The following is a 12,869-nucleotide window of genomic DNA, read 5'->3' on the forward strand; positions in this document are numbered from 1 at the left end:
CCGCCGGGGCCGCCCCCCCGGGACTGTCGCTACCTGCCAACGCGCGGGACTTACGCGGCCCGGCCGCGTAAGGAGAAGGGGCCACCTGGGATCCGAGCCGGGACCCCCGCCCCGGCAGCGGCCGCTGGACCCCGGCCCGCAGAACCAGAGCAGGGGCCAAGGGAGCAGCCCCGCGGCACCCCCGTACCCCGCAAAGCCCTCTCCTCCCACCCTCCTTCAAAGCCTCCATCTAATGTAGCTGGCAGCCCCCGCCTCATCCCAGGCAGGCGGCAGGTTTCTGAAACATTTAAGTGCAGTTCAATAAAACTATGGCTGCAGGGGGCGGGGGGGGGCTCTTTGCTGATAAATTATTTACCGTGACAAGTGTGTGCAAATAACGGCCTCTCTAATGGGAGAAGGTGAGGATGAGGAGAGCGGGGAGGCCGGACAGGACCCGCCGAGCCCGGGTCACCCGCAGGGGCTGTCACGGCGCAGGCAGAGTGCCGAGGCGACGCACGCGTGTCCCGGGTTCTCTGCGGCTTGCTCCCTCCGTCTCGCAGGGGCCAGCATCCCGCTCCCCCAAGGAGAGCTACGGGCGGGCTGGGGCGGCCGCGGCGTTTCCGAGGAGCCGCAGGGCTGGGCCGGGTTTTGGGGGTTTCTTTTTACCCACGCACGGGTGTCCCCCCTCGGAGGGCGTGTCACAGGAGAAGAAGCCAAACCTCAGCCTAAACCTTGGCCTGGGAGGCCGGGGACGGGCCCGGCTGCGGACAGCGCTGCGGCTGGGGCGAGCCGTCGGGCCGCAGCCGCCGTTTGCCGGCAGCCGGCGGGAGGAGGCAACAGCCCCCGCCGCTGCCCGGGGGAGCCCCGACCCGCTGCCCAGCCCCGGTGCGGGGCCTCGGGCGGGGCCGTGCCGGGCCGTGCCCGCCGTCGGGGCGGGCGGTGTCCGGGCTCGCGCCGTCCGCGCTCGTGTCGCCTAAAATGTCTCATTAGCTAACTACTGTCCGCCGTGACGTCACCAGGGCGGCCCAGCCAATGGGGGAGGCGCTGGCGTGGATATTAAGGGAAAGTTAGTGCAAAGGCAGCACCCCTCTTTTGCTGTCATTGACATTTAAACTGTGTGGCAGGTTCTTGCGTGGAAATTGGCGACCGGAGCCGCCAGGTACCTCCTCCCGGCCGCGGGACCGCCGCGCCCGAGCCCTCCGCGCCCGCTGACAGGTAACGTCTCCGCATGCCCCCCTCACCCCGGCCGTTCGCCCCGACGCGGGGCCGCTCCCTGCCGCAGGCCCGACGGGGGGGGTCGGGCACCCCGACCCCGGGCAGCCGGGCACCCCCGCCCCACGGGGGGGAGGCGAGGGGAGCGTGCTGGAGCCCCGCACAACAGGTGGGGGTGGGAGGGAGGGAGCGGCTCCAGCCGTTGCCCACCCGTCGGAGGGGGCGCCCCGGGGCGGAGGGGGCGGCCGGCGGGGCGAGCCGCTTCCCAAACTTCCCCCCCGCGCGGGCGGTGCAGCCCCCTCCCCTTCCCCCCGCCCCTTACTCGGGCCCTGCTCCCTCGCCGTTACCCTTCTCAGGTGGCGGGGGCAGCTGCAGGTTACCGCGCCCGTCGGGGGGCCCCGCTCCGCGCCCCCCGGGCCCTGGCGCAGCCGGCTGCCGGCTCGGGCCCCAGCCCCCCGGGCCGGCTGGACGGGGCGGGAGCAGGGCACGGAGAGTCCGGCGCGGCGGGCCCGCACGGCCCCGCGGAGAGGCGCGGAAAGGCGGGCGGGCGGCGGGGCTGCGGGGAGGGGAGGCGGGCTGTCGTCGGGGGCTGCGTCCCAGCCGCCCTTCCCTGGGTGTCACCGAGGGCTCGCCGGACGCCGCGGAGGCTCGGTCGCCCTGCTCGAGCTGGGGAAGGTCCGGTGACCGAGAGGCGACCACTTCTCACCCCCCAAACTCAGGCTGTCCTTCCCAGTCCTAGGTGCCTCTGCTAAATCAGGGCGTCAGTGGGAGAGAGAGAGATACCCTAGAAAGGTCGTTCTTCCTCCGAAATAATACGAAACAATATAACAGCGTAAAACCTAAAACACCGCTTACCTGTCTGTCCTCGAGCATCTCCAAATATTCCTTATGGTGCGTTAGCGGGAACGCTCCCTGTGATGCTTCACTATAATATACCGGTAAATGGACATTCTCCTTCAGTAATAAATCAAACACCATCTATCTCAGATCCTCCTCCCTAATTAGAGATGTTTATTGGAGATGGTGTTTATCCAGCTGTCATGCCGAGAAAAAGCTGTGACATAATTACCTCTGACCAGATAGTCTTTTATATGCATATCTCGCTGACATATAAAGCAATCGGTTTGCATTAAAAATGACAAGATCAAATGTTGATTTTAGTCGATATTATAATATTTCTGGTCATTAAATTAATTGAAATTCAACTTCCCGGCTCTCCAAATTACGAATCTTGTGATTTAAACTTTTTTTTTTAGGAATTAAATGAGCGGCTCCACCAAAAGGATGGGCAGAGGGAAACGTACCCTGCAAACTTGCCGCGATAAATCAAATATGCCAGCTAAAAAGAAACGAGCCCTCGAATCCTCCGCCTAATAACACACTTGGCGTGAATCCGAGGAGTTTCCCTATCGCTTCCTCGTGGTTTGCCAAATTTAGGTTTTGCTGCTAATTCGGGAGGCCAGGAGAGCCCGAGGTGGGGAAGAGGCGAGAGAGGGACCCCCCCTTAACCGCTTTATTTTTAAACCCCGCACTTCGGCGGGGCCAGCGCGATGCGATGCGGTTCACTTGGTTTCGTGGCATTGGCAGCGCCTGCGGAACCATCTGCGTGGAGCTGCGAGAGAGCCCTGATAAGCTCCGAATTACTCTGTAATTGAAAATATAGTTTTGGGAAAGGCTGGTTTTACAAATATCAAGGGTGTAGGCTTTTGATCCTTTCTGCTGCCTGTGTTCTCCAGTTGCTAATAAAACTCGCATTGAGCTCCTTAGTGGCTTGATTAACAGGCAGATTAACTGTTACTGGGGTTTTGAACAGCTTGTCCCAATCAATAGCATTTAAAAAGCCCGTCAGGATGCGCTAAGCTTCCACCCCCCCTTCTTTTCTGAAGGCTTTTCGAGCGGGTCCGCTTGCATGACACTTTTCACATATATATAATCACAGGCTTTCGCGTACAGGAAGATATATATTCGTCTTCCAGTTTCAGAGCGACTTCGGCAGAAAGCCTTTTTTTCATCCTGCCAGACAAAGCTGTGCCTTATGCAAAAGGCCAACATAAAAGAGGTTAAATCGATTCCAAACTTTTTGCAGATTGTTTATAAACTAGAAAAGCTCCACTTAACTCAGTGTCCTGTGCATTATAGGCTTCAAACACTGTCTCTACATATACAAATAGGCATTAAGTGTCCTGAAGGCAAAAGCATTGTAGTCTAAGACGTCAGGATTTGTGTATCTCTTCAGTTTTAGACCGAACTGGACAAGAGGACTTTAAGCATTTTTCTGGGTATTAAAAAAGGTAGTTTGCAGCCCAGATATTAATACAACGAGACGATACCGGAGCCTCTAACTCAGCACTTTCTGCTTTCAACACCTAACAAAATACGAAAGGGAAGCAAACGCCGCTGCTTTACACAAATCGACACCCAGGCACGAGATCATGTAAAAAAGTGAAAATTATTTTAATTTGGAAAAACAAAAAAAAACACCCTTGCCATATATAATAGTTACTTACCTTTTTTTTTAAACCTTTTTTTATTATGCCCATTTTTTTGTTTGGAATAGTTAAAAAAAAAGGGGGGGGGGGGAGAAAACAGATGCAGAAAAACGCTAGTTACAATAATCCTGTGCGGATTTTAAAGTAGAAATCTTCAAAGGGTGTCTAAATCCATGCCGAGAGCCACGGCCGGGGCCGCGGGGTCCCACGATCGCGGGGTCCCACGGCGCACCTCGGGCGGGCGCGGGTGCCGCCGGCGCAGCCCTCACCCGTGGAAAGGGGGGGCGGTCCGCGCTTGCAGGAGGGCAGGGCTTTTGGGAAAGGGTAACGCCAAGCACCTCACAGCAGTGCTTCTCCTCTCCCCTGATGAAAAAGGCGAGAGGAGCATTTTTAAAAGTCGAAAAATCATTTTCCTAAAAAAAAAAACATAAAAAAAGAAAAAAATAGAAGGAAAAGGGAAAACAGGCCGGGCGGGCGGGGAGGGCGGCAGCCTTCTCGGAAGGGCGAGCGGCGGCTGGGAAGCTGCTAGGTGAAAAAAAGGGAAAAGAAAAAGAAAAGCAAGCATTTCCTTCGGAGGTATCCAGGCACGGCAGTCCCGGCAAGTCCTGTTTCCCCCGGCTGGGCACCGCTGCCGGGGAGCGCCGGGGCTGGGGCGAGGGGGCGGCGGGGACGGCACGGCGGCCGGGGCGGGGCGGGCTGCCCGCTCCTCCGGGGGCTGGCAAGGGGTAACAGGGCCGGGGGCGGCGGTGGGGCCGGGCCGGTCCCGCGCGGCCCCTCCGCGCCCGCCGCCGCCGCCGCGGGCGGAGGTAAAATGGCGGCGCGGAGCCGGGCCGGACCCCGCGGGGCTCCGCGCCGGGACAGACCCGGCTCCGCAGGACGCGACGGGGCGGGCGGCACCGCACAGCACCGCGCCGCGCCGCTGCGCGCACAGGGACGCACACCCACTCCGCGCGCATCCACGCGCTCACACAGACACGCGCGGCCCCCGGTGGCCCGCCCCGCTGCTCTTTCTTCCTCTCAATTTTCGCTCGGGGCTCCCGCTCCGCCGGCGCCCCCCGCCCCCCCCCGCCGTGACGTCACCGGCTTCACCCCTGCCCTCCCTCCCCTCCCCGCCCGGGGATTTTTTTTTCGGCTGGGGGGGGGCGTTAAAAGTTTTTTTGGGGGGGAGGGAACACAAAGCCCGCTGCGCCCGAGGGGAAAATAGCAACAAGATTACGGCTGCTTTATTCTGGCGAGGAGGCGTAAGAAGGTGCTAATCCAAGGGATGGCTAATTGAGAGCTTGTAAAAATGATATTTGCCTGCGATCTCGGACAAAGTGGTTTCTTTCTTTTCCCCCTTTAACGCCCCGTGGACGAGAGTAAAAAAAATTCACTCATTTGCTAGAGAGGGAGTGCAACAAGAAAAAAGAAAAAAAAAGGCAAGAGAAAAAAAAAACAACAAAGCAAAGCCCACGGACACGACTGACTTCACTCCAGAAAAAAGACTAGATCCCAGCTTTTAAAATCCCTTTGGAGCCTCCGAGATTTGTGCGAGCTTACAAATCGCAGCCTCTTTCTCTCGCCCGCAGGATGCTTGCGGCGGGACGCCCGGCCTCGGCCACCGGCAACTAGGAGGGCAGCCAGGCTCCCCCGCGGGACCGCTCGCCGGGACTCACCCTGGAGGGGGAGACAAGCGGGACATCGGTTCGTACTTTATTTTGGCTCTTGTTTCGGTTTCTTTTGTTGCTCTGAAAGCTCTACGCGGCGCCCCTGAAATGTTGTTTTGCCACGGGCAGGTTAACTTAGTGGCAGCTGATACTCCGGAAAGTTTTGGGGAGGAGGAGATGAGGGGAGCGCGGGGAACAGGGGGCTGCCGGGGGAGGGAGGGTGCTGCTCGAGCCCCTAGTTTTGGCAGAGCCCGCCTTGGGGTGTCCCGCAGCCCCACGGCCGGGCTCCCCCGCTCCTGCCCTGCCCTGCCTTACCTTCAGGGGAGATCCCATCACACCCAAATGCTCCTGTATGTCCATCGCGATGTTCGGCTCCGTTTCTATAAATATGCATGATTCGGGGGGAATAAAAAACAACAAACCCGCAGGTTGACTTAGGCCTGGACAAGGCGGCAAGAGCCGAGATTGGCCCGGGGGAGAGGCCCCTGGCCCCTCGCCGCTGCAAGTGGGGCCGGGCCGGGGCCGCAGCCCCGCTCCGGCCGGGTCCCGGGACAGGAGCGCCGGCGGCTCTCCCTTCCCCGCAGCCTCCGAGGAAAGACTTTGCTCGGCCCGGTGCCGACTTCAAGGGAGGGCCGGAGAGAGGCTGCCCGCCTCAGCCCCTGTCTCCCAGGGCCTCCCCGCCGGGCGCGGAGCGGGGATGGCCATCGCGGCACCCCGGCGTCGGGGGAAGGGAAGCAAGCGGCGGAGGGGAAGGCAGCAGTCTCTTAAGAGCCCATTTTGTGCTATTAGGGAGCTGTGGCAGCTTCTCGGCGGGACCGGGGATGACAGTGCATGACGGCCGGGCAGCCCATTATCCCGCTCCCATTGAGGCGCCCTTTCACTCACATGCAAACTCCTTGGCAGAGTCGTTTGTCTCCTCATTGTACTTTATTTAAGAATGCAATGGTTGTCAGGGCTCTTATTCAATTTCAAGATACTTTATTGATGAGCTTTGACTTTTAGCACTTTTCACATGTCAAGAGAAGTCAAGTGTATGCGGCTACGACTTCATTTTATGCTTTGCGCGTTCATACTCTCCACTTTCCGCCGTGGCTCTTGGAATTTCTTTTTCCTGTCCCTTCTCCTTCTTCCCTTTCTTTCCCCCAAGCCTCCCCCCCCCGGTGCAGACCCCCCCTCCCCTCCCCCCTGGACCACTCGCCATAACCGATTGGGACACCCTGAGCTCGGACTGGTGCTCCCAGTGTAACCTTAAATGCATGCGCTGAGGGGTTGCTTTAGAGTTTACTGAGGTGTGTCTTAATAGTCCGGCATTCAACAAATGTACTTGTGGTGTGTGGTCAGAGCAGCAAAGTCATTTACTTACTTTCCCCCTCGAGTTTCTGGCAGCCAGTGAAGGGGCTCCCTTTGCAAAAGGCGGGGGGGGCTGATGGTGGGGGGAAGCCCCTTCAGCGGCCGGGCACAAAGCGGCGGCACTGCCCAGCGCCCGGCCGCTGCCCGCCCCCGCCGCAGCCTGCGGGGACCCCCCCCAATCAGCTCCTCCGTGGTGTCTTAAAGGAAAAAAAAAAAAAAAAAAAACAACCCAGCCCGGCAGCCCTTAGTCAACAAATGGCACGTGGGAGAAGTTTGTGAGTGTTTGGTAAAGGACTCTTCAGGGCCTTTCACAAGAGCCCTCAATACACAAAGTAAATGGTGTATTTGCTCTGCTCTTTCCCGGCCGGGCAGAGCCTCCCGCGCCCCGGCGCTGGGAGCGGGGAAGGGGGGCTGCCGGCCTCGGGGAGCTCCGGGCGATTCACCGCTGACAAAGCGCCTGTCTCCCAAATATTTATGTCTTTACCATTTGAATGTTATTTTCCCCTTATCTCCATTGTCGGACGGGAGCGAACTGTTTAAATGCAAATTGACCTTTCCCCCCCCCCCGCCTGCCCCCCCGCCCCCTCCCCCAGCCCGACCTGAAAACGCGCCGGTCCCCGGGGCCCGGCTCGGAGGCGGCGGGGGGGGGAGGCCCGGCCCGGAGCCGGCGGAGCCCGGGGCCGGGCCGGGCGGCGGGTGCGGAGCCGGAGCGGGGATCCGGGAGCCGGGCCCAGCGCATTCATATTCAAACGGCTGGGCCAATTGAGCCCTGCCGGGCGCCGGGCGGCCAATCGGCGGCGGGGAGGCGCTGGCGTTGCTTTGCATAAAGCAATATTTTGTGTGGGAGCGAGGGGAGCATTTGCATGTTGCGGAGTGATTAGTGGGTTTGAAAAGCCAGCCCCGGCTCAGCCGCATTTCCCGCTCTGGTTAAGGCGCAGGGAGGAAGTGTTTTGCTGGAAGATGATGACAGAGGTCAGGCTTTGCTAATGGGCCAGTGAAGAGCAGTGGAGGCGAGGCAGAGACCAAGGCACACATACATTAATACACTTGAACCATCACCAATCAGCATAGGTGTGCTCTGTCTCTCTCTCCCCTCTTCACTCACACACTCTTTTATCTCTCGCTCTCCAGTCACTGACAGCCCATTTTATTGTCAATCTCTGTCTCCTTCCCAGGAATTCAAGATCACACAACCAGCAGCTTCAGTGGAGAAAAACTATTTTGCTGGCAACTCTTTTTAAAGCACCATCATTTCAAATCAGTGCGCTCTTAAACTATTGACAGGAGCTTTGACAACAAGACAGGATGCCTCATAAAGGTGAGTCTGCTCATTTCTTCTCCCAACTTCTCCCTCCTTGCATTTTAATATTTAGGCAGGGCTCTCGCTCTCTCCTCCTCTCTTTCTCTCTCTCCCTCTCGCTCATATTCCCATTTGCATTCCGGAGAGCTTCCCAGGGAACTTTCCAGCCCAGGAGCTCACAAACTTTCTGCCTTTCACATAAGCCCGTGTCCTCTGGAAAAGCTAAAGCATCTGACTCGGAAACCAGTGCCAACACGAGCAGCAGTAATTCCCACGCAGCGTTTGCTGGGCAGGGAGACCACAAGCGCCGATGTCTGTGTTGCCGATGCTGCCGGTACCCCAGCTCGTAGGGGTGGCGGGGTCGGAGCCCGGGTCGGGTCGGGGCCGTGCCGGCCGCCCCGGGCGGCAGGCACGGCCCCGACCCGACCCGGGCTCCGGCCCCACGCCACGCCGCGTGGGAGGGAGGGAAGCGGCTCCTCGTTGCCCCGGGGCCGGCCCCGTCCGCGGCTTCTGCTTTGTGTTCCCGCGGTCTCGGTTAGGGAAGGATCACCCGTGATCGTGGGGAAAAGGAGGGAGCTAGCGGCCGGGAGAGTTGCGTGGGGGGGAAATAATAAATCACATCCTAGGCCAAGTCAGCTCCCAGGCGCGGTACAGACGGGGAGCTGAGCGGAGCTGAAGGGCTGTCAGCTTTAATCAGCCACCCGGGGATCTTCCCAACTTGTCCCTAGTGCCGGCAACTTTCCCAGCTCCGGCGCGGGAGAAGGGCCGGGGGCGCGGAGCCGCCCGCACCGCGCACCGCGGGCCCCGCCGGGCGCCCCCGCACCGCCCCGTCCCTCCCCGGCACCGGGGCGCGCCGTGGTCCCGGTTTGGGGAAGTTTTTGGGTGCCTTTTTAAATCGATATGCTTTAAAAATATTTTTTTTCTTAAAAAAACCTCTAATCTCGCTTATTTCTGCAAGAGCCACGTACTCGCCCCTTTGATCCCCCCACCCTGCGAGCCCCCACTATAGCAAAGCCTTTTTTTTTTTTTTTTTTTTAAAAGAAGTTGCAAACTCTTCGCCGTGCAAAGAAAAGATTTGCTCCTGGGAAGTGCAACAATAAACTTGATTCTTTTTCCCCTCGCAAGTGCAATTGGAAAAAAAAATCTGGATTTGAATTTAACCTTGTAACGCTTTGCACGGAGGTGTTGCATGGACTCACAGGGCAGGAATAATTTCTGGAAAGTTTAAAAACAAACTTTCTCGAACGATTAAAGGTACCTGGCACAGGCAGTTTTGGAAAACGCCAACAACGTCCTAGAGAAGAAAAGTGACTGCATCTTCTCCATCTTAGGGACATAAAATAATAAAAGTGGCCCTTGACAATAAATGTTTATAGCTGCTGACCTTTACCAACGCCTAATCGCAAACCGATTCGTTTTTATCTTTTTCTCATTCGCCCCGAGAACGCGAAACTTTGTCATCTTAACGTCTAATTACGGTTTCACCGGGAGAGGGGAAAAAATGCTATCCGCCATCAGATTATATCAAGATTTCCAGATTAAAAACCGACTTGCAGATGAGGCCCGGCCTGTGAGGACACGGCGAATTGCATTGCCTTCCTCGCTGGGGAGCTGGCCCCGGTGCGGGTCCGCAGGTCCCTGCCGGGGAGCCGCGGATTCGGGTTACGGCAGGAGAAGGCGATTTTGCGATCGTGTTGCTTCGGGGTGTGGGTCCGCCGGACCTCGCCTGGGGATGCCGGGCCGGTTGCTGGAGGCGTTAGAGAGTTGCTGAGCAGAACCGCAGTTCCCCTGCCCCACACCTCCTCTTACCTTGCTGAAGCACTTGGCTACCCTCGCCCTCTATTGTAAAACGCTTTCGGCTGTGTTTGGGGTTTGGTTTTGTTTTGTTTCGTGGCTTTTTCCCCCCTCTCTCTCTTTTTTTTTTTTCCCTCTTTCTTTTAAATCCACTCATTGTCATTTCTGAGGTCCGTGCTGGCAGAGCTGAGGGCTGGAAGTTTAATGGTGGCTTTCTGGATGGCTTCTTTAACCCCGTAGGCCCCGCGTTTATGAGTTGTGCATGAAATATGTGAGGAAATTGTGTCTGAAGAAGTGGGTTTCCCGTTCGGTGTGTGTCTATGCAGACGTGTTTGGTGTATTAAAGGGATGGCTTCACGTTCTGTTCAGCTGAAGGAGATATCGCCACGTCCCCATTGAAGTACAGTGTAGCTTGCTCTGCTGCTAATCAGGTAGCTCTCCAAAGAGCAGTAAATATTTACCAGTTAAAGTCTTCATGCTGCGAGAAAGTACTTGTTTGATGTTTATTTTTATGGATTTAAGATTACTAAAAGCTACTTAATAAATTATACCATGGCTAGTCCTGAATGGGGAAACGTGCCTCTTTGAATTCTCCATCATATGCAGGAAGAGTAAAATTAATATTCATTATAGGCGCAAAAGAAAGAGAATGAGTATTTTTAGGCGAAAAAAAAGGGAGAGAAAATGAAGGCTGCGACTATTTCATTATTTTACCTCCTTTTTTTTAGCAACCCCCTTGAATGGGCTCTTTATTGTAATTGTCCCTCCCCAATTGAGCACCCCACTGAGCTGTTGTATCTTTTTACAACCCCTAACAACTCGCACCAGTAACACAATTACCGCCAGATATTTATAACGAGAAATTACTTTTCCATTTTCACCCGCGACGATTTCAAATAAATACATGGGGACGCATAAATAAATAAATAAGTGGCCGGGGGGGGGGGGAGGGAAGGAGGGAGGGAAGGTGGCGAGAGGAGGAGAGAGGGAGCAGGGGAAGGAGAGAGGGAGCAGGGGAGGGAGGGAGGGAGGGAGCGGGGAGGGGGGGGGGGGAGGAAAAAAGGCGCTGGGGACTGTCCAGGCGCTGGGTCAAGGCAGGCACTAATGAAGGGAGAAGGGGCTTGTTTCTCTGCTCTTTGTAAGTTGGAGGGTTGTTGGTCCGTTGAGTTGGGAAGCTGCGCGGCCGGTTAAGGAGCCTGGGTTTCTGCACTCGGGGTTTGGGTAGAGGAGCAGAATGGAGGCCATTGTTCGCTTTCTGTAGGCTTTGTTTAACAGTTCTCACCCCCTCCTGTTCTTACTTTTTAAAGCAGTGAGGCGAGGTAGACAGCGTGTGTCACAGTACAGTGAAAAAGGGGAAGATCTAAAGACCAAAAAAGAAGTTAATCACAAGACGGGGAGTTTGGGGGAGAAAAAGTTGCTAGTGCCGCGGGGAAAGGAAAAAAATAAATAACTCGAGGAAATACCCGGAGGTAAAAATGGAGCCCCGCTCCCAGCACGCAGGGCAGCCGGCGGAGGCCCCCCCCCGCCGCCGGTGCCCGCGCAGCCCCCGCGCAGCGCCGCCCGCCCCGCTCCGCTCCGCTCCCCCCGGCCCGGCCCGCACGGCACACCTTCCCGGCGTCGCTCCACACTTTTTAATGTACTTCTTCTGCTTTGTCCTAGAGGGAAGACTTTAATAGTGACACGCAGATGTGCGAGTCCCTAAATTGTATGAGAGGACAGTCCACCCCGCTTTCAGGCAAGTTTAAAAACATGACTTCGGACTCTCTTTGTGATTGTTGTCGCTCCACTTAATATACCACCTCAGCGAAGGGCACTAACGACGAGGCAATACGCCACCTGCATGCAATTAAAACGAGAAACCACTTGGCGGGTTGCTTTTCTTAAATTTTTTTCGCGTGTTAGGGATACATATGTACATTTTTGCCTTGAGGTATTAAAGCCCCCAAATCCTTACACTAATCGGGGGAAGACGCCTAAGGATAACAAAGTAAGCCTGTGAGATATTAGCCTCTCTGCAGCTTAACCGTGTGCACTACCTCCCCTGATTAACGCCTATTTTATCACTGATAGACTGCTATAGGCGAGCCCCGTGGGATACTGCTCTATCAGCCCAACATGCAGAACAGTAAGTGACTCCGCGCCCCTTCGCGGCCGCGGAGGGCAGACGGGGGCGGCCGCGGGCGCGCAGGAGCGGGCAGGCAGCCCGGGGCCGAGGGCTCGCTTCGGGGCAGGGGAGGGAGGCGGCTCCGCCGGGCGCGGTGGCCCCTGCGCGGCCGGGAGCACCGCCCGCCCCGTCGGGGCGCGGGTACCGCCGTGGACGGCGTGGAGGGGCCGGGAGTGCTGTCACGGCTCCTGGGCCACCGGGGCTTGGCCAGTTCGTGGCCCAGGCCCTGGCCTGTGTCCCTACCTGCTCCGTAGTGGGAGCTGGGCAGGAAAAAGTCACCACCGTGCTAGGTGCAGTTCCTCGCCACCGCCTGGTTTTATTTGCTTCCCGATTCTGATGTCTTTTGTGGATTATTAATTTTTTTTGTTGTTGCCTTTTTTTGTTGTTGTTGCTGTTGTTGTTTAAGACCTCGCCGACGGGCCTGCGCGCCTCTCAGAGGAGAAAGCGCTTGCACAAGGCGGTAACGCACGGACCCACAGTCGGGCGCGGTGGCCGGCGAGAAGCGGCCTCTCCTTGCGCTTTGGCAGAAGGGGCTGCACGGAAGTCGGGGGGATCGGGGGTGAGGTCCCAGGCAGCCCGGCGCAGGCCCCATCTCCCCGGGATGCGCATCTTTCGCGGGGTGGGCTCTGCGCCGGAGCGCCGCGGGGTTGCGCGACCTCGCAAAATCGAGACGGCCGTCGCGATTTTGCGAGGTCGCGCAACCCTGCGGCGCTCCTGCGCGGGGGGCGCGCTTATCTTGCGCGTGTAGCGGCGGCGAGCAGCGCAGGCCGAGTTGCGCGGCCCTTGCGCGGGCCGGTCGGCCCCGACCCCAGTGTTGTTTCGGGACCTCGCCGGGGATGCCCGGCTCCGGGACCCCTTTATCATCTCCCCGTGAGACCGGTTAATAAGTTGTTCCCCCCGTGTGAGGAGCATCAGGAAAAACACAGGTTTTGGGG

General features: G+C 57.7%; 1 protein-coding gene across 7 annotated transcripts in view; it reads left to right on the forward strand.

The window, feature by feature from the left end:
• The first annotated feature begins 5,059 nt into the window (after positions 1-5,059).
• PAX6 (paired box 6) overlaps positions 5,060-12,869 on the forward strand; it is a 21,989-nt gene continuing 14,179 nt past the window's right edge. For 2 of the 7 annotated variants that reach the window (XM_075163258.1, XM_075163261.1), the window contains exons 1-4: positions 7,538-7,747; positions 7,852-7,994; positions 11,430-11,505; positions 11,841-11,895. In XM_075163258.1, the coding sequence (XP_075019359.1) occupies positions 11,886-11,895 (10 nt within the window). In that variant the 5' untranslated portion in view covers positions 7,538-7,747; positions 7,852-7,994; positions 11,430-11,505; positions 11,841-11,885. Of the gene's footprint in view, positions 5,364-7,527; positions 7,748-7,851; positions 7,995-11,429; positions 11,506-11,840; positions 11,896-12,869 lie in introns of those variants that run through there. The other 5 variants (XM_075163260.1, XM_075163264.1, XM_075163262.1 and 2 more) reach the window with 4 other exon arrangements.

Source organism: Calonectris borealis, chromosome 14, assembly GCF_964195595.1.
Source record: "Calonectris borealis chromosome 14, bCalBor7.hap1.2, whole genome shotgun sequence".
Lineage (NCBI taxonomy): Eukaryota > Metazoa > Chordata > Aves > Procellariiformes > Procellariidae > Calonectris > Calonectris borealis.